The sequence below is a fragment of the Dysidea avara genome, chromosome 4 (genome assembly GCF_963678975.1).
Source record: "Dysidea avara chromosome 4, odDysAvar1.4, whole genome shotgun sequence".
In the NCBI taxonomy this organism is placed as follows: Eukaryota; Metazoa; Porifera; class Demospongiae; order Dictyoceratida; family Dysideidae; genus Dysidea; species Dysidea avara.
In genome coordinates this window covers 26367518-26386331 of record NC_089275.1, presented here as the reverse complement: position 1 = coordinate 26386331, position 18814 = coordinate 26367518, and the positions used below count along the sequence as shown (strand labels likewise).

Sequence of the window (18814 nt, the reverse complement as noted above, 5' to 3'; positions counted from 1 at the left end):
AACTACATTTACTATCAACAGCCCAATAATTGGTGACCGCAGTTGTGCTATGCATCATTCTTTAGACTCTTTCGCCATGCCCTTAGAAAACTGAGGACAACTGAAACTTAGTTTGGTGCTGAAATCACGACTGTAGGATAATGATGTATAGCGAAATTGATGATGTAAATCTTGAAGCGATTGAGAGAATATGGAAGCGATAACAGGGAAATCATGTTTGGAATGCACAAAGGAACAACACCTGCGGTTGCATCTAACTGGAATCTGAAAAAAACAAAAAATCTGCCCTTTTATGTTGGCAATCGTGATCTCAAAACAGTCAATGTGGATTTGCTTCAACGCTTGTGTGGTACTGTAGTTACTAGTGACATGATGAGTTTAGCTTTAGAGTTTCAGAGAGATAGCGTAAATGACGGGTGAGTTACAGGCAAGCCAAATTTGACAATGTTCGTTCCTGTAAAATCCTCATGTGTAGTGGTCACATCATTTATTGTCTGTTGAATGCATTTCTGCTTTACTGGCCGCACGACTCACTACCATGAATCTTGATCATGCAGCCCTAAAAATATATGATTTCATTTGCATTCAAATAAACTTTACATATCACCATGCTTACTGTATCTTCTCCTGACACATCTACCAGAACAGCAAAACTTGTCAAGTGGGTAGTGGAACACTCAACAAATGTTTTGTTGGTAAAGTTACTTGACGTAATGCCATCAGATGAAAATCTACCACTAGTAACATTATCTCTACAAGATTATTGATCATATTAAGAATGCATTTAAAATACTGTATATGTACTACCATACAGGCTACAGGTGTAAGACAAACAAGAATAATTTTACTGCAACATAATAAGCATTAAAACAGGTATTAGTTTTCTAGTATAGGTATAAAGTTCTAGTACAGTTCTAGTTCTAGTTCAGTTGCCAGAAATATTTTTTAATAGTTTTAGTATTCATTGTTAGAAACAATAATAGTTTGTATCAGTTCTAGTATCCATGGCTGAAACAATTTTAGTTTGTATTATAGTACCTGCAATTTAGTAAGTCTTAGCTATAGTACAGTACTGATGCTATACTTTGTTATACATATTCATTGTTTTCAGATCACTAAGTGTATTAGAATTATCATCCTATACCACTTCAAGAAGTAGAATATAATCAAAGATTTAAAATGTATCCTAACAATATACTTCTTGTTTCTACATAAGATCTCTCTTTCTAAGTTTTGTCTGTCACACAGTTTTGTTTCCCCAGAAGGTTCCATTCTTTCCACCAGAGCAGTGGTAGTTTAAAAAATGTCACAAGCCACTCTAAATAAAAGTTTCCTTTGCTCTTACAAAGGTTATATAACCTTATATGTTCAAAGTCAGGCTTTAATGTGAGAGATAGTCAGTTCACCAATTAGGTTCCTGCTAAATCTCAAACAACAGTTGCTGTAGTACTAAAAGTTTTAGTTTAGTTCTAGTATTGGTACTATAACGCTATAAATTTTAGTTTAGTTCTTGTTCAAAAACTTAAAAACAACACTTTTCTAATATAGTTCCAGTTTTTCAACTAGATTATAATAGAATTATAGTTTAGTTCTAGTTCCTAGAACTAAGAAGAAAAGGCTGTACTAAAACTACTTTTAGTTCTAGTGCTAGTATACTAGAAAAACAAATAACTTGTACCCGATCCCATCGTAGTATAGTGATACTACTGCACTCATGTGTTTAATGTATCTGGCATCATTCAATTGATAGTTTTCATATATACACTGTATATTGCACAAATCAAACTCTTTCATTCTGTGGATTATGGAACTTAAATGCTAAGAAGATGATACATACCATCAAGGCTTTTGATTAAGTCAAAAGTAAAATAAACAAGTTTTGCACAACCCTGTTTGGGAAACCTTTTTGTATAATATATTGAGTGCGACTGAACAGTACAGTATAGGGATATTGGAATAGGTCAGGACAAAAAATAGCAATAAAAAACTCAGATATTTTTCATAGAACAGTCAACTAATATAGCAGCCAACTATTCCTGATATCAAACACTACCCACTGAAAGAAACATCTGACTACTTCAGTTATAAAGATGATAAAGTGGCATCATTAAAGAACTCTTTTTGGAACAGATTTCTAATCCAGCCTTTTGCAATAAACATATGTAAACTCAAACACAGCATACCTTGTAAACCTGAAGAAAAAACATCGAGGATTGGATGACAAAATATTCGTCACCTGCAAATGAACAAACATTATAAAGTATAGAATGTATGTATGATATCATACTATAACACGGGCGGTAAAGGAGGGCTTAGCTCCCCCAAAACTATCTCTAGTTACCAATGAACAATTAGACTGATTGTATTACACCATAATAACTAACTACACAAATGCTTAGGTACCTGCAATTCCAGTGAATCAACTGGATTCTACTATAAACGCATTAAGATTGATATACCCTAATAGAGCAGTCACCCTAATACAACATTTAATATCAATGGTGGCTTCTAAAATCACTCTCAATCAAGTTTGATAGTCTGATTCTCAATAACATCCTGGAGAGCTGCATACCCCAGACCCCTATTAGGTCAATTGAATACTATAAGTTCCTAAGATTGTGACCCTAATACAACAGTCAAGCTGATATTATATAATCACTCTCAGATTCACTTCCAGCAGGAATAATTTCCCTAGCAGCATACCTCCAGACCCACTAGATCACCATGCTTTGTATGCTAGTGTGCGAAGGCATGTCATCCTCTGAATAAGCCTAGCTATACCCCAGATCCACCTAAAAAAGGTGTCTCCTCTGCTCCTTATTCATTACAGTCACAACATCCACACTACATGTAGTAGCAAAACACACACACATACACACATGTGCACACACACACGCACACACATACTACATACATTTTCAATACTAAAACTCATTGCAGCTTGACTATCACCAAGGGATGTCTGAACATCAAAATCAGTTGATATTTTACCAGATAGCACAAAACTTGCAATTCTTTCCCTTTAATGGAGCCCACCCATACAATAGCTCAATCATTATTAGTTACAACAACTTACCCCTCCTGTGTAGGCAAGTGTACATTCCTATTAATAATGTTAATGACTGGACGCCTTCTACCTACATGTAAGATAATTCATAATGAGCATGGAAGATATCACTTCATTGAAATAACAGCAGTAGGACCTGGTGAAGTGGCTATATACAAATTATTTCTGCAGGAACACTTTCAATATCTACAACACACATAAACGTACGTCAGTATGTATTAGTGCTACAGTGCTATGTATAGCCACATTGATATATTGAAATGTAGCACCATGTATAATTTTGTACATTCTGTAGTGACAATTTTTGCTTTGATAAATTTCATTAATTAAGCAAGCATTACAGTTACGTCCATTATGCTTATACCATCCCACTTGGGATGTAAACACAGTTAAAAATATGACTACAAGATAATGTACACCTATTATGTTTATCACACAGATACACATATATCTATATACTGGTGCCAAATTATACCATACTATGAAACAAATCATGTAATACAATTATCAAGGGCGGGTCCAGGATGGGGCATTTGGGGTAAATGCCCCCCCCCTCCACCTCCTTGCGGAACGTTGTAGAGTCAGCTATAGTAGCTAGCTATCTACTTCTTTTGATTAATACTAAACTTTATGTCAGGCCAAGATCAATTTATAACCCATGAAAATACATTCCATTATTACAAATTCACCTAAAACCAAAGTGAATCAGTCAAACTAGCAGTGAAATTGTCACCCAGCACCTTTGAGTGTACTAAGTGCCTCTAAAAATAGCTATCGTCTCAATTCTATCGAAAACATTAAGCAACCTGTTAAACATCTTTAAAACTTCACAACCATCTGTAAAGGCCAAACTGGCAAAATCAACAGCGTGACACTACTAAAAGGTGATTATATGCAGTCTCAAAAATGCTGCAACTGACAAAGAGAATCTACTCTCCCCAACCACTTACAACTTAGGTTGTTTGTGCCCTTCCCCTTGCCAGCTCCTGGATCCCCCCTGATTATTGTGTTCAAACTTCTATTTAGAGGCTGGTTAGGCCTTTGATACATGCTAGACTGCTCATATTGATTTCCCTACTTAATTATACCTTTGAAGCTGGTACCAGCACTAACTATTTACCCTACCAGCAAATTGTAAAGTGAGGTCACATGGAAACTAGAGGTAATACATTACAACATTTTTGAACTTCAAAATATCTATAATTATTCAAATATTCCTTTTGGATGGGAGCCCTTATAGTGATCAATGATTTCTTTTTCCAAGAAGCAACACATACAGTAGTATTACAGTACATCCAATACAGCAATATATTCAGTACCTGTCCTCCCTGTATGGTTTCGAATGGCTTGTTTTGGAATTCTCATTGAAGCTCTCATTGTACGATTTAAGAATCCTGAAAATTCTATAGATCCCAATCCCATCAAATCTTGCTCAGTTGGAATTTGTGCTAAAACAGCTACAAAATTAATTGTACCGTATGTACACTTACAGTATGTAGGTAATAAAAATGTACTTTTACATGCACATACAAACCACAATCCAAATGTTTTCCCAAGTTCTAAGTATCTAAGTCTTTCCTCATAAGTCTTAGTTCTAAAGCAGCTAATAAATGTTTACACTGATGTGGCAACTTCCCAATATATTAGTGTTGTGGAATATGGAATCAATTGAGGCATAAAATCGTTTTAGCAGATTTTTCACTATTTACAACAGTCACACAGTAGCTAGAATTGTGCTAGAGTTAGCTATAAGCATGCTAGAAATTGCTCGCTCTAAGTTTCTATTTAATACCCACTGCAAGAATGCAGTTTATAGGTACCTACATTGAAAAATGATCAGTTAAGCTGCTAAACTCTTTTTGTAAGCGTTGTAAACATACAATTCACAGCCACTACTGTAACAGTAGAGTAGGACCTTGGTTATCTGAATCTCGATTATCCAAACTCTTGATTATCCGAACAGTTAAGTGACTGCTCTATTAGAGTATTTCGCCATTAGGTGAACATTCTATTAGAGTAAGTGTTTGTTCTATTAGAGTAATTGAAAAGAACCTGTATAAAAAAATGGGCTTCATTTATCTGAACAAATTCAGTTATCTGAACATTTTTATGATTGAAATGGTACACAGGTGTTTGAGGTCTTACTGTAATGTACACTGCAGCTATAATTCTCATAAATCATTGCCAATGCTGGGTTGCTTCAGAAAACGAGTTACTAAAGGCTTGGTCACAATTACAGCATAACATGAAAATAATACCTTTTAGTACGATAAGAAAGTAATTCAACATCAGGATTAAACAGAATTTGATGGATTGTTAAGAACAAAATATGCCACACGTGGGCATTAAATAGAAACTTCAAGTGAGTGATTTCTAGCATGCCTATAATTAGAAGTAAACTAAACTCTAGCACTATTCTAGTTATTATGTGACAGTTGGAAACAGTGCACAATCTGCTAAAAATGATTTTTCTACTTTGCAAGTACCCCTATTGATTCTGTTCCCACTTTTAGCACTAAACTGCAAAATAAAATGGTCACTGTAAAGCATTAATACAATACAATAATACAATTTAAAAAATCCAAGTTAAATGGAGCCTACAATGCCTATAATTCTGGAACTTGATAATCAAGACACATGGTAGAGTGCTGTGCAGCCAAGAAAGCCAGCATGTCACACTGTGTTTATAATGACAAGAACGAAAGGGCAATTTTTACACCTCTCCATTGTACCCGGGGGTCACTCACTTGAAACATTGTTGACAGTATTTGAAATTTGGCCATCATATTTCATATTTCAGTCCGAATTTCAGCAAATCCCATACCAAATTTCAGTGGTGCTTTAAATTTTACTCAAGAAGCCACACTTATGTTTTTGTTGAATGCCGCGATATACTAAGCTATGTGAAAAGTATCCGGCATTTGGCATATTCCATATTTCAAATTTCACTATTTCAATTGACAATATTTCACTGAGTGATGGACTCCTCAATGGCACCTACACTCCATACATGGATGTGACTAAAACCCAGAACAGACTAGAAACAGACTTGCAAATGGACTGACCTTAAAACGTCAATTTATCAGTTAGCTACTTGGAATTCTACAATGACAGTGAGTAAAAAACATCTTGAAGCTTGTTAAGCCAATATTAAGCTCTGTGCTTATAACTGATGTTAAATTTCTTTCTTTTTTGTGCTCAATTAAAAGCATACTATTCATGTTACAGCTGTAAACAAGTCAAGATCCAAGTTTCAAGGCTTGTTGCAGAGATTATATTACTTATTATTTTGTTAAACGCTATTCCACTAGGGACCTGTGAAAGCCTGTGAATACAGGGAGTCAGAAACATGTGACTGAAACATTGAAGAATGCAGAAAAATCTCAGACCCAGTGGTGGCTTGATACTTGTATTTGTGTTCAGGATAAGAAATTGCTGTAATTTTTTTCATGACTGCTTCTCAATTTAACCGGTAACGGGTGGTCAAGATACCATAATACAACAGTTACTTAGAACAAAATAGAGTAAAAGTTTATGTGGATGAGAACCAGAGGCTTGGATGAGAACCTGACAGTTCTAGTTATAATACCATACCTGTTTCACTGCCAATATAAAAGTCTCAATAGTAGCAGTGAAATTTATCCCATATTTCACTAGTAGCAGTGAAAAAGTTGTAATTGCTATTTCATTGGCTAGAATTTATGTTAACAATGTAGTGCCAATTAGTGTTTACGCATGTTTAGTACATAGTGACAAATTGCGTACATAGCAACGCTAATGCACAGCATGCGTGAGTATGGTATTAACTGGGAATAGCATGGGTATAGCAGTGAAATGTGGGATAAATACCACTCTTGTTGTATTGGAAATGGTAAATTTCACTCAGTGAAATTTACTCCATTTCCAATACAACACTCATGGTATTTATCCCAAATTTCACTGCTACCCATGCTATTACTAGTACAAATCACGAAAGTTTTAGTCTAGAACTTTAATATAGAGTGCAATATCAAGAATATAATACAATTTAATGTAAGTGCAAAATGCAAATGTTGTAATAGAAAGGTAAAAAAACTATTGCGACAGTTGTAATTCCAAAATCCAAGTGCCATGGCCATTTTTAGGGCATACTAATACAAAACTACATTTAAAAAACAGCTGAGCTGTGAAAAAGGGCATAATGCTCAAAGAATTGTTAGCATAAAATTAATATCAAAGGTAGTGGTCAGCCTAATAGTGATGTAAATGCAAATAAATAAAATTAGTAATGTATACAGTTGTCACAAATTCATTGAAATAAGCATCAGTGTAGCCATATCTTGGCTGCCACATTTAACAAAGTTTTATACACCAGCAATTTTTTGGAGAACACATTTTCTTTATAGCTCAGCTGTTTAGATATACAAGTAATAGTTGTAACACACCCATGAGGTTTGTATCTGATTTGTAAACACGACACCCGAGGGCTGCAGCTGATTTGTAAACACGACACCCGAGGGCTGCAGGCCTGAGGGTGGAGTGTTTACAAATCAGATACAAACCGAATGGGTGTGTTCTAACTGATTTGTAATATGGGGCATGCGCAGATAAAAGGCGCCCATTTGTAACACGGAATGAGCATGAACTCAAGGCTAATATTGGCTACCACTGAGCGCTGTGTATAAGGAATGATTTTACTCATTAACTACTGTCTTAATGGTTAGTTAATTCATTGTTAACTAGTTTATTCATTGGTAGCGCGAGCGTGAGGTGCCATCATCATCATTAATGCCAATCACTCCAGCCATTGTACAGCTTCCGAATCATTTAGATGGGTGTAACTGAAGTGTCTGATATTCATTGTTGAGTGGTGCAGCGCTATAATAGTCTTGGTTAGCTTAATTTATTGGCGAATGAGCGTGTGGTAGATTACTGGGCTCAGCCCAGCAGTTGTATTGCTTCCCATTCATTCAAGGAGTGCAGTGTTGTGGGTTCGTTCGTTCATTCTACCTCCTTGCACATTATTAGCCTTGCATTGTGACTTCCTGTGTTGGTCTGGTGTTTGGTTTCATTTGAAGTCTTTGAACTAATTAGTGTTCACACTGTGTGGCCAAAAGAAAGTACTTAACCATGCTACAATTATTTGTAAACCGGTTTACAACTGATTTGTAACACTGGCAGCAGCCTTTGATCTGCCCACGCACCATACTACATATACACATACATAAGCACGTGTATTTATACTCACCAATGTTTTTGTAACTCATGTTATTCATTACAGTGTAATCAGCAGTAGTTCGTTGAGTCCTACTTAGCAATATACCAATTCGCTCTGTAATTGCTTGAAAACGTTCACCAATTGTTAGTATGCCCTGTCAAGTACAAAATTAAAAGCAGAGATTAAAATATACAATTACCGTATTAACAAATCAGCATTTCTTCAAAGTTAGTTTTGTAAGTGAATCAGTAACACTAATATAAGTATGCTATATGTATTTATTTTACTACTATCAGCAATATGGCAACAGCTAGATTTATCATCTTTTACCACAACAAATAACATGATAAGCTTAAGTGCTTATTACATTTATTATATTATCCTATTAAATTTGCTTATCTTATATCAATTTAGTTGTTTTTAGAAAATGGAGCTACAATAATTCTAGTTACACAATTCACACAAACCTTTTGTATCATTTTTCTCACTAATTCAAATGACTCATCATTTCTTTCATCCAGCACATGGTCCAACACCATTATAATAGGCTATTAATAATTTAACAATCACACTTGAGACACAAAATGTGTTAATTGAATACTGCATACACATTGTGGTAATATAATTACTTGTATTAGTAGGGAGACATCTTAAAATGCACACAACTGTAGCACTGAATACTACCCACATACATAAAATTGAGACTGCATATAGCATAACAGAGTTGCATGAGTAATCAGGATTTTAAAGCAAGTATTATGGTAATCGAAGTTCAAGCTTATTTCACTTCTACAGAAGAATGGATCGCCATATAAATTAACTGACTGTTAATAGAGTACCTGACTGTTCTATTAGAGTATCTCAATCTTGTATTGAAAATGTGCCTAGTATCTTAATTATTGCTGTGTAAAGACATAAATGCCTTTTCCAATAAGTGCTTTAGGTATCTGAATGTAAAACTTTATTTCTATCACCACAGAACAGTAAGAAAATAAAATAACATGGAGACATGCTGTACTTGCATACATACAAAGCTAAAAGAGCACTTTGAAGGTTTGGAGACAAAAGGATCCAAAAATTTTATACGTGCATAAAACAGCTGATAAGATGCATCCAGCTCATTTCCACCTTTACATATATTTTAGGTTACACGCTAATCTAAATAACAAAGATGGTTAATTTCTTACTCAGCTACTAGTATTAGCTGAACATAAGGAATATAGGACTAGCACAAGGTCAACTTGTTTGTAGTAAATTTTTAATCACAAGCTACAAACAGTATACATACAGTACCTCAATAATGGTCCTTGCTACTTGTGATCTGTCATCAATATTAGTACTGTTAATAATTTGTCTGGTCTCCCTGTGCATTAAGGAAATACTTAATAACAGACAGGCAGCTACAACACAAATGATTTAACTGGATAGAACTGTGCATGTGTGAAAATCTCTTTTGTTTTCTTATGTGTAGCCACACTGACTCTTCTTAGCTGCATGATACACTACTGTATGTCTTAATAAAATACTTAGACTAAAATTAATATATATTTCTCCACACATTCTGTGATTTCTGTAGAAGGAAAAGTTTTAGAAGTTGCGGTTTGCAAATACAAATGTCTATACCAAACATCTTGTGAAAAGAGTTTACCCTTAAAAATGTAGAAATAAAGAAGTTGTAAAGTCAATGGTGGTGGCCAGGAAATGGATACAATATTAATAACAACAGCATAGCCATAACTTTTTAACAATTTAACATTATTGGAGCCATTCTTGGCTATCATGTATAATTTCATAATGATTTAAAACTTAATTAGTCACTTACATAGTTTCGTTTGAGTATAATTAAATTGCCGGTGGAAGCAGTGCATTTTACATACATAGCTGCATAGTGTACAGTAGTACAGTATCATTATGTTTATGAAATTTGGACAACACTGTAGCTAATAGATTATGTACAGCAAATATTACAGAAGTACATAATTCACTTACATGCGAATATTACGCAAAATTGTGGCTATACACTGCAAATCCATAGGTAAAATTGTATGTGAGGCATTGACAACCTCTAGTAACTGATTGACAATATCTTGCACAAATCTATATCTAAAAAAATTGGCTATATCTCTGCCTCTGTTGACATTTATCTTTTGAACAATATGACCAAGTCCTCTAGCTTTCATCAAAAGAGCTTTTATCTCCATTGTCTGACACTCTGACACTGGAGATCCCCATATACCATTTCCATAATACTGCCTGTATATAAACTCTACAGAAACACCATAATTATTATTATCACATGTTTACTAGACAACAGTAACCACATATGTAACAAGAAAATATAAAATTAACATCAACAACTTACTACAACCCCAATTGCTAAAGCCAAGCCAAATGCAGCTCGTTTGACAAGCTAACTATTTGTGACCAGATTTTACAGAACCGAACCAAATCGCACATCAGGCAAAATCAAACTAACACCACCAGTGGATAGCTACACTATCGTACTACAGGTTTTGACCCTCAGCACTACTCAAATTACACGAGGATGGTTTTAACAGACGTCTTTTCTGGTGCTCAAATGACAGTTTCAGGCCTTGTGAAGGACCTGGCTTGGCAAGAATCAGTGGTTTACTGGTGGACAGCCTTATAATGTTGGCCAGACGCGTTCTCTGTAGATTTTGCTACATATCAGCCACTAAGGAGCCAGCACAGCCCTGTAATCTCGTGTCTGGACTCCAATCGTAGTCTGCCTCCATTTTGAGGTCTATCTTTTGCCCTCCCCGCCACCCCCCAGCCTCCACCCCATTGTGAGCACTCGTGATACTACTTCGCTCGTCCAACTGCTCAGATTTTCTATCTTATTTGGCGGGAAACTGTGCAAGCAGCTACAAGTACTGGAAGTGGCTTGAAAGGTAACAGATTGATGCATCTTTGTGTAAATTTCATACGCGTGCTTGCTATCCTTGGAGAGTTATGCTGGCTTCAATTCTTTAAAACCGTCTATCTCGAAACTTCTAATGTGCGATTTGGATCGTTTTTCCAAAATCCAGTCACATTTAGAGATTGTTAGTTTATACTTAAGCTTGCCAGTGGGTTAAAATTAAACTTATGCACAACATGCAGGAAACTTAATAAATCTATACCAAAACAGCCAAGCTGTGAGAAAGGTGTGCCCCTTCCCCAAAAAAGCCAGGGTAAAATGCTGTGATAAATCAAGGATGGGGCCAAGAAATGGCTGCAATAACATTAATACTTTCCATTTTGATTAATCACACTTATCATTAAACATAATTGGAATTAACATTTATTTATTGTAGCAATTTTTTTGGCACCACTTTTGGTTTCATAGCCATTTCACCCTGGCTTGTTTAGTGTTTGCTCTATATTCACAGCTTGCATTAGCTGTTTTGGCATAGATATTCTAAGTGCAAGCTTAAAAGCCAGCTTTGCGCTTGTTTTTACCTGTAGAATTTTCCTTTCCATGGGAATAGCAGAGTTGTCATATCAAGAAAACAGTTATGCACAATGTTCACATTAATAAAATTTAATGGATTTTACTTATGCTATTTACATATGCTCTCTGTGATTTTGTTTATGAACATACTATTAAAGTGATTGCTCTATTAAAGTGTCTTGATTGTACATTTTTACACATACTTGACTTTTACATAATAATTCTGTAGGTGTTAGCTTGCAACCACAAAAGGCCTAAGCTGTGATGGGCAGATTATCCACATGCTGATTTCAACTCGGTCCCTTTAGTGGTTTGTCCTTTAGCATGGAAAGCAACCAATCCTTTTTATGAAACCGTAGCAAGTATATATTAATAATTATTATCCATGCAAAAACAACCAAGCTATAAAAAAGAGTGCTTCCCTCAAAACCCTGGGTGAAAAAAGTTGTGAAATTAAAGGTGGTGGCCAAGAAAGGGCTGCAGTGATGCTAATGTTATCAATTTTAACAATGCAGACAGCAATTATTGAAACTGATTGGCATTATCATGATTGCAGCCATTTCTTGGCTATCACCTTTGATTTCACAATTTATTCAATGAATTATTTGGTATATTCAATGAATAATTTAGTATATTCATTGAATTATTTTGGTATGCTTATTGGACTATTTGTATGTTCAATAAACTATTCGGTATATTCAATGAATTATTTGGTATATTCAATGAATTATTTGGTATATTCAATGAATTGTTTGGTATGTTCAATGAATCACTTGATTATCTGATTTTAGTTTTATTTTGTAAATTTTACTAAACCAAAACAGCCAAGCTGTAAAAAAAGAGCGCAGCCCCCAAAACGGCCAGGATGAAAAAAGATGTGAAATCAAAGACGGCAGCCAAGAAATGGCTGTGATGGTAGGCTAATGGCAAAAATTTTAATAACGACAATTCAGGTGAATTTGCGTTGCCTTCTCCTCCTCCAAGTTTCACTAGGATTTCAGCACCAAATTCACCTGAATTGTCGTTTTAAAATTTTTTGCCATTAACCTACCATCACAGCCATTTCTTGGCCGCCACCTTTGATTTCACATCTTTTTTCAACCTGGCCTTTTTTGGGGCTGCATTCTTTTTTTACAGTTTGGCTGTTTTGATCTAGATATCACTTCTTTTTGTTTTGCAAGCCACAAAGCCAGCCATAAACTGGCTTTGGTGCTTCATTTTAACTTGTTTTTCTTTTCTTCACTACAAGAATTGTGGAACAAAAGAAGCAATTGTGTGCGTGCCTTTTTGTCTGACACTGAATGATTATCACATAGGTAATAAGGTGACTTCTTTCATAACTGAACTGTAGCTGAAACTCTCATCACATTGCTTGTAGTTGAACTCCTTTCAGGGTGACTTGTTTCTAGCTGAACTGTCTACATGGTGATTTGTTTCCAGCACATATTTCTACAGGGTTATTTGTTTGTAGCTGATCTCTATACGGGTTACTTGTTTCTAGCTGATCTCTCTTCAGGGTGACTGCTCTAATAGAATGATGCTCTATTAGAGTATCTCGATCTCACACTTGCTAAACCAAGTTGGATTTCATGTTATAACTCTGTGGCTTTAAGTATGATTCTTCTACACCATTGAAGAGCCTTTCTAAGATGATTACTCCATCTGTACAGCAAATTTCAAAGCATTATTCCAAGCGGCTTTTCTGGTAGGTGTAGTAAGTAGTAGTTTTTTATTAGCTAATCTCAATTGTATAATTGTTACACACTGTTGGTCTTTTCGTTGTATCTTCGTGGTTTTTAGCCCAATTTCTTTCAAACCACAAAAGGTTTGAGGTTCAATAGGTAACCTATTCACGCACCAATTTTCAGCTTCTTCCCATAAGCGGTTTATCCTGTAAGAGTGACAACATATTGATGTTATTTTTTGTGAATAATCGCTAATAATTCTTTGCCAGTTTATCGCATTCCAGCCAAACTTGGCACTAAGATGCGCCTTTATACTCCCTTCTGTGTGCCAAATTCCAAGCCAATTGGATATGGCGTTCACGTTTTATGGTAGCTTTTATATGTGTGCGAACAGATGAAGAAAAAGAAAAAAACTAAGAATCTAAGCCAATTTTTGAAGTCATATATCTCGGGAACTCTTGAAGCGATTTCGCTCAAATTTGGTGTGTGGAGTACTGACGTTGGCGGGCATGTCCACAGCAAAATTCATCTTGTTTGGCAAAGGCAGCACAGAGATATGGAGGTGCGAAAATCACATTTTCTTCCTGTCAATATACTCATGGTGTTGCACGCCGGCTTCTTGGGCTGCATGACTACCGTGTGTCTTGATTTTGCAATTTTAAACAATAATCAATGATTTGTGCCAAGTATCGTTATCATAATCATATTATAGTTAAAATCAATATAATTACGATTGATCAAGAGACTCCTATATATATATGGTCTCAGGGGGAGATCAAGTTGCATGTGAGTTTGTAAATTGCTGATGATGGATAGTAGTGAACCATAGTCTCGCATGGCCAGACCGCTTTTTCTCTTTGCGACTGGGTAGGGAGAAAAACCCAATGACAAAGAGAAAAAAGCACAGTCTGGCCACGTGAGACAAATGGGAAGAGGTGAGATTACAAGTCCATATGTATGTACACATATTGCATCTGTTCGTCACTGAAGCCGATTCAGAACAGTTACTACAAATTAACACCTCACAGTGCCAGCATGCACATGGTTATGGTCTCATTATAAAATACAGTGGAATAAAATAGCTATAATTATGGCTGCATGGAAGTTTACGTGGTGCAACTTTTAGAGCTACATATCATAGCTCATGTCATAATAATTCACTATGCCAGTGGCAGTCACCCTGCACGTAATAGAGTAGCTAATTTGTCTGTGTGCACAGTAAAGAGCTTTACTGAAGGATGCAATCTAAGTTCAAAGGGAAAAGCATGTGTAATACATTATGAACTGATGTTAATTCTTATGAATAATTAGAACTGCTAATTTGTTTATTGTTAGTTGTACATGATGATGTAACCTTGAACTTAGTGTGTGATTGTATAAATAAGCTGAAGCTGGCTACCAGCCTTCTCTTGTTCAGTTGTTGAGTTATATTGATCATTAAGCTGTTACAATTGATATTAGCTACATGTGTATGCTTTGTTTTACATAACGTGTTTTAATTTCCATTTGTATGGCAATCAACATGAACATGACACAACCGTAAACGCAACCCATAGAGACACTGGAATGCCGACAATTATCCCCACTAACAAAGCTGTCAACATATTATGTGACTGAATTTTGGAAAACCGTCACAATAGTACTTTTGTAATAAAATGCATTTAAAAAAACACAAGTTCCAGAAAAAAGTTTATGCAAGTTTCTTTATCACATCACTGGTCGGTAAATTAACATACCAATGGATAATTCCTGGGCATCCTCATGTCACCTGTTCATAGGGAGTTCAAAAATATTTGGTTCAACTTCATACATGGGAGGGATTCTGACTCAGTTACAGACTCGGTATTTGTTTACATACCATTTCGTATTAGATACAGTGCCATTTACCAATCACATCATGCTTAAAGAACCTGAAAAATAAAACTAATAGAACATGTATTGGGGGAAGCTACAAAAGTACTCATTATTTAATTAACTGAAACTTTGAATCTGCATATACAAGCAAAAGATGGTCATATCCATAAGCTGGTTAAGGGAGGTGCCCATCCAGGTCAATAGCTTGCAATATAAAGAAGCACATAGAGTCAATGTATATGAAGCCATAGATGTGCAATAATATTGTATTATTGCTTTAGGATTGTGCCTCACTAAAATATTGGCTCAATTAGAAAAGTTTAAAAACAGTGTATTTTACCACATTTGAAAGATTTTTTGATTGCACCTGTAATTTGAAATGCATTCAAGCTATTTAAGTAATTACTATACTTGTATGGTTTCCTGACCAGCTAGAGATGGACAGTTTAAAGGTTTCTAAACATAACCTAAGGTAATGTTGACGTGGCACCAGATTAAGCATACCTTTCTCAACTTCCACTGAAAAGTTGAAGCTTTTATCACAAAGTGAACAATTTCATCAAAATATTTGTTGCTTAGCCACTCTACTATAATTCTATGCATGTGATACAAAACATCACCGGTACTTTTGTTTCAGTAAATCTCATGTTCACTATTGAAATGACCTTAAGATCTAAATGCAAATTTCAAATTAGAAGGCTCACAATGCTATATAATCATACAGTACGATAGTACTTTATAATAGGGACCATAAAGGAGTAGGCGTAACCCATGAAAAACATCACCTGAAAACCAGCCTCACTTTTCCCAGACAACAATGAGGCAGTATTGGTTTGACAAAAACGAATCCCAAACAAGCCTTCAGATCAACCCGAAATAGTTTCAACAAGTTGCTACAGAATTTTTTTTAAATTATTTAACAGAATTTTCTACTGACTGACTGTTGCCTTCAGAGAAGCATAACTCAATAACAGCTAAGGCTACAGGCTTGATTTTTTTCACTGTTCGACGTCGCTTCGGCCCGAGGGGTGCCTTTTGGCATACCGCAGTATGTACAATGCATTCTTCATGGACTTACCAGTGTCCTCCTTTGTGTCCCATTCATCTTTGCTGACAGCAAAAAAGTATTGATTTGGCGGTAGCACATGATGGTTCTTTTCATAACAGAAGTTGTCCGTATTTTTCATAGTGGCTACTTTGATTGCAGAGGTGCTTTTCGAACAGTCATACATTTGTACTGCAGTATAATGGGTTGAACATAGCTGACACGAAGTGTATTGGATACTTCACATTTCAGTAGGTACCAGCCTATTATGCTTTTCATTTTGCCTATTATTCTAAGTTGCAGTGCTCAAAAATTTTGTCTATTATGCTCATAATTATGCTCAAATTTTTCTGCAGTTCCCATGTTTTGATACTTTCTAATGGATAATGACAAACTTTTGCTTATGAACAACTGGTTAAATGTAAAAGTTAACACTTGTTGTGTATTAAGAATTTGAAAGTATGTTTGACGGCTCTATTAGAATATTTCAATCTTGCTTATAAAGTTGTCCTTGTTCTCATGCAAGTCAATTTTCAAGGAAATCTATGCCCTTCCTAGCTACCATTAAGCCTATATAGGCCAAGCTACATACCTATAGCTACTTTAGCTATGTATCATGCCACTAGTGAGGCCTACAATGTAGCTGTGTACTACACTTACTAGCCATGCAGACTAATCAATGCACGTGCCACAATTGACAATGTAGGGTTCCACCGATGCAGAAAAATACCTACCAATCCGATACCAATACCTAGCAGTAAATTTTGACCGATACAAATACCCTGGATCATATTGTATATCCATTGTGTTGTCCTTGGGTGCCTAGTATATGTTCAGTAGAATGGCAGTTGGAATGGTTGCCTGTCTATACACACCTCTAAAGTTAGCTATGTGTGACTGCTCTATTTTATAGTGTAGTGACTGTTCTATTAGAGTAGACTATTTCTATCTTTTTCATGCAAACATAGTAAGTAGCAGTTGCTCAATGTTTAACAAAGCAATTCCTGCACCTTTCATGCTAGAATAATGTTCAACATCATTTCCAACCTGTTATACCCCAAGTTTTGTTAGCATAGTATTTATGATGATAGCTATGATGATGACGATTGGCACGAATAGCCATTAATCGATCAGTATCAAAATACCTAAACAACCAATACCAATTGATACCAAAATTCCCAATATCAGCTCTGATTCAATACCGATCCGATTATTGGTGGAACACTAATAATTAACTAACCTTAATTTGGCTTCATTGATGAACAGATGCAATATGTGTGCATAAATACAAACTTTTTATCTCACCATTCCACTATCCATCATTAGCAACTTACACACTCACATGCAGTAACCAGTCAACTTGATTTCATAACCATAGGAGTCTTGTGATTAGCCAAAATTATACAATACTAACTACAACCTGATTATGATAACGATACTTATTTAAAAATTAATTGCAAAAATAGAACACTAAAATTGAATAATCAAATGATTCATTGAACCTATCAAATAATTCATTAAATATACCAAATAATTTATGAACATATCATTACAAATAATCATTTTGAAACAAAAGGCCTACCATATTTGGGTGTTAGTGTAGAGGCTTCTGGTCTGAACCCTGGGCAACTTTTCAACATTTTTTTTTATTTCTTGGTGACTGTTCTTGACCCCAAATTTTACACCAGATTTTCTCCTTGCAACACTGCAGATGTTACAGTGATTTCTTTCAAACAACAACAAAAGTTTTGAGCTATGATCATTACCCTATGTACAGACCAATAATCAAGTTACTCCCATAAGTGGTTTACCTTGTAGGCGTGACATAAGATTGGTTTTTAACACAAATAATCATCTGCAACTCTGTGAATGTTACTCAGATTCACACCAGATTTCATACATGAAGTTGCCTTAATACATTGTTAATGTAGGCAAAATTTCAAGGTGATTGAATTATGCAATTACATTTATAATGGATTTTGTTATGTGTGCATCAGAAAAATATAGGCCCCAAAAAAAACAAAGAAATAAAGCCAAACTTTGAGAGCTTGTATTTTACAAATGCATAGGACAATTTTGCTAAATTTGGTGTTTAGTGCGCTACAGGTGCTTTTAAGAAGAGACCATGGAGCTATATATATATATATATATGTGTGTGTGTGAAAAACACATTTTCTTTCTTCCTGTCATTATACCCATGGTGTGGTGCTGGCTTTCTTGGCTGCACAATATACTACTGTGTGTCTTGATTACTATATGTGACCTAATTTTAGAAAACCGTTGATATACGCACATTTATCAAAATTCATTTTATTGGTTCTTTGTTGTCTACAGGGACAGAGGAATGGATTGGCCAAGTTTAAGCTTTATAAGATAAGCAGTGTGGGAAATACAGCAGTAGACACCCGGACGAGCGAATAAATCAATATGTACAGAAGACATCGAGAAAATAATCTACAGGCGCTTACATAAACCATCATAACTAGGGACCCGTCGATTTCGCCAGCAAAAT

At 35.4% G+C, this 18814-nt stretch overlaps 1 protein-coding gene across 3 annotated transcripts in view; it reads right to left on the bottom strand.

Annotated features, from left to right (window-relative positions):
* The window catches only part of LOC136254562 (adhesion G protein-coupled receptor L3-like), a 46352-nt gene that overhangs the window by 16528 nt on the left and 11010 nt on the right, over positions 1-18814 (bottom strand). For 2 of the 3 annotated variants that reach the window (XM_066047300.1, XM_066047301.1), the window contains exons 4-12: positions 10254-10530; positions 9558-9627; positions 8732-8812; positions 8295-8418; positions 4387-4524; positions 3077-3137; positions 2915-3020; positions 2184-2236; positions 617-752 (exon numbers count right to left, since the gene is read on the bottom strand). In XM_066047300.1, coding sequence (XP_065903372.1) covers positions 617-752; positions 2184-2236; positions 2915-3020; positions 3077-3137; positions 4387-4524; positions 8295-8418; positions 8732-8812; positions 9558-9627; positions 10254-10530 — 1046 coding nt within the window. Of the gene's footprint in view, positions 1-616; positions 753-2183; positions 2237-2914; positions 3021-3076; positions 3138-4386; positions 4525-8294; positions 8419-8731; positions 8813-9557; positions 9628-10253; positions 10531-15139; positions 15259-18814 lie in introns of those variants that run through there. The other variant, XM_066047302.1, reaches the window with a different exon arrangement.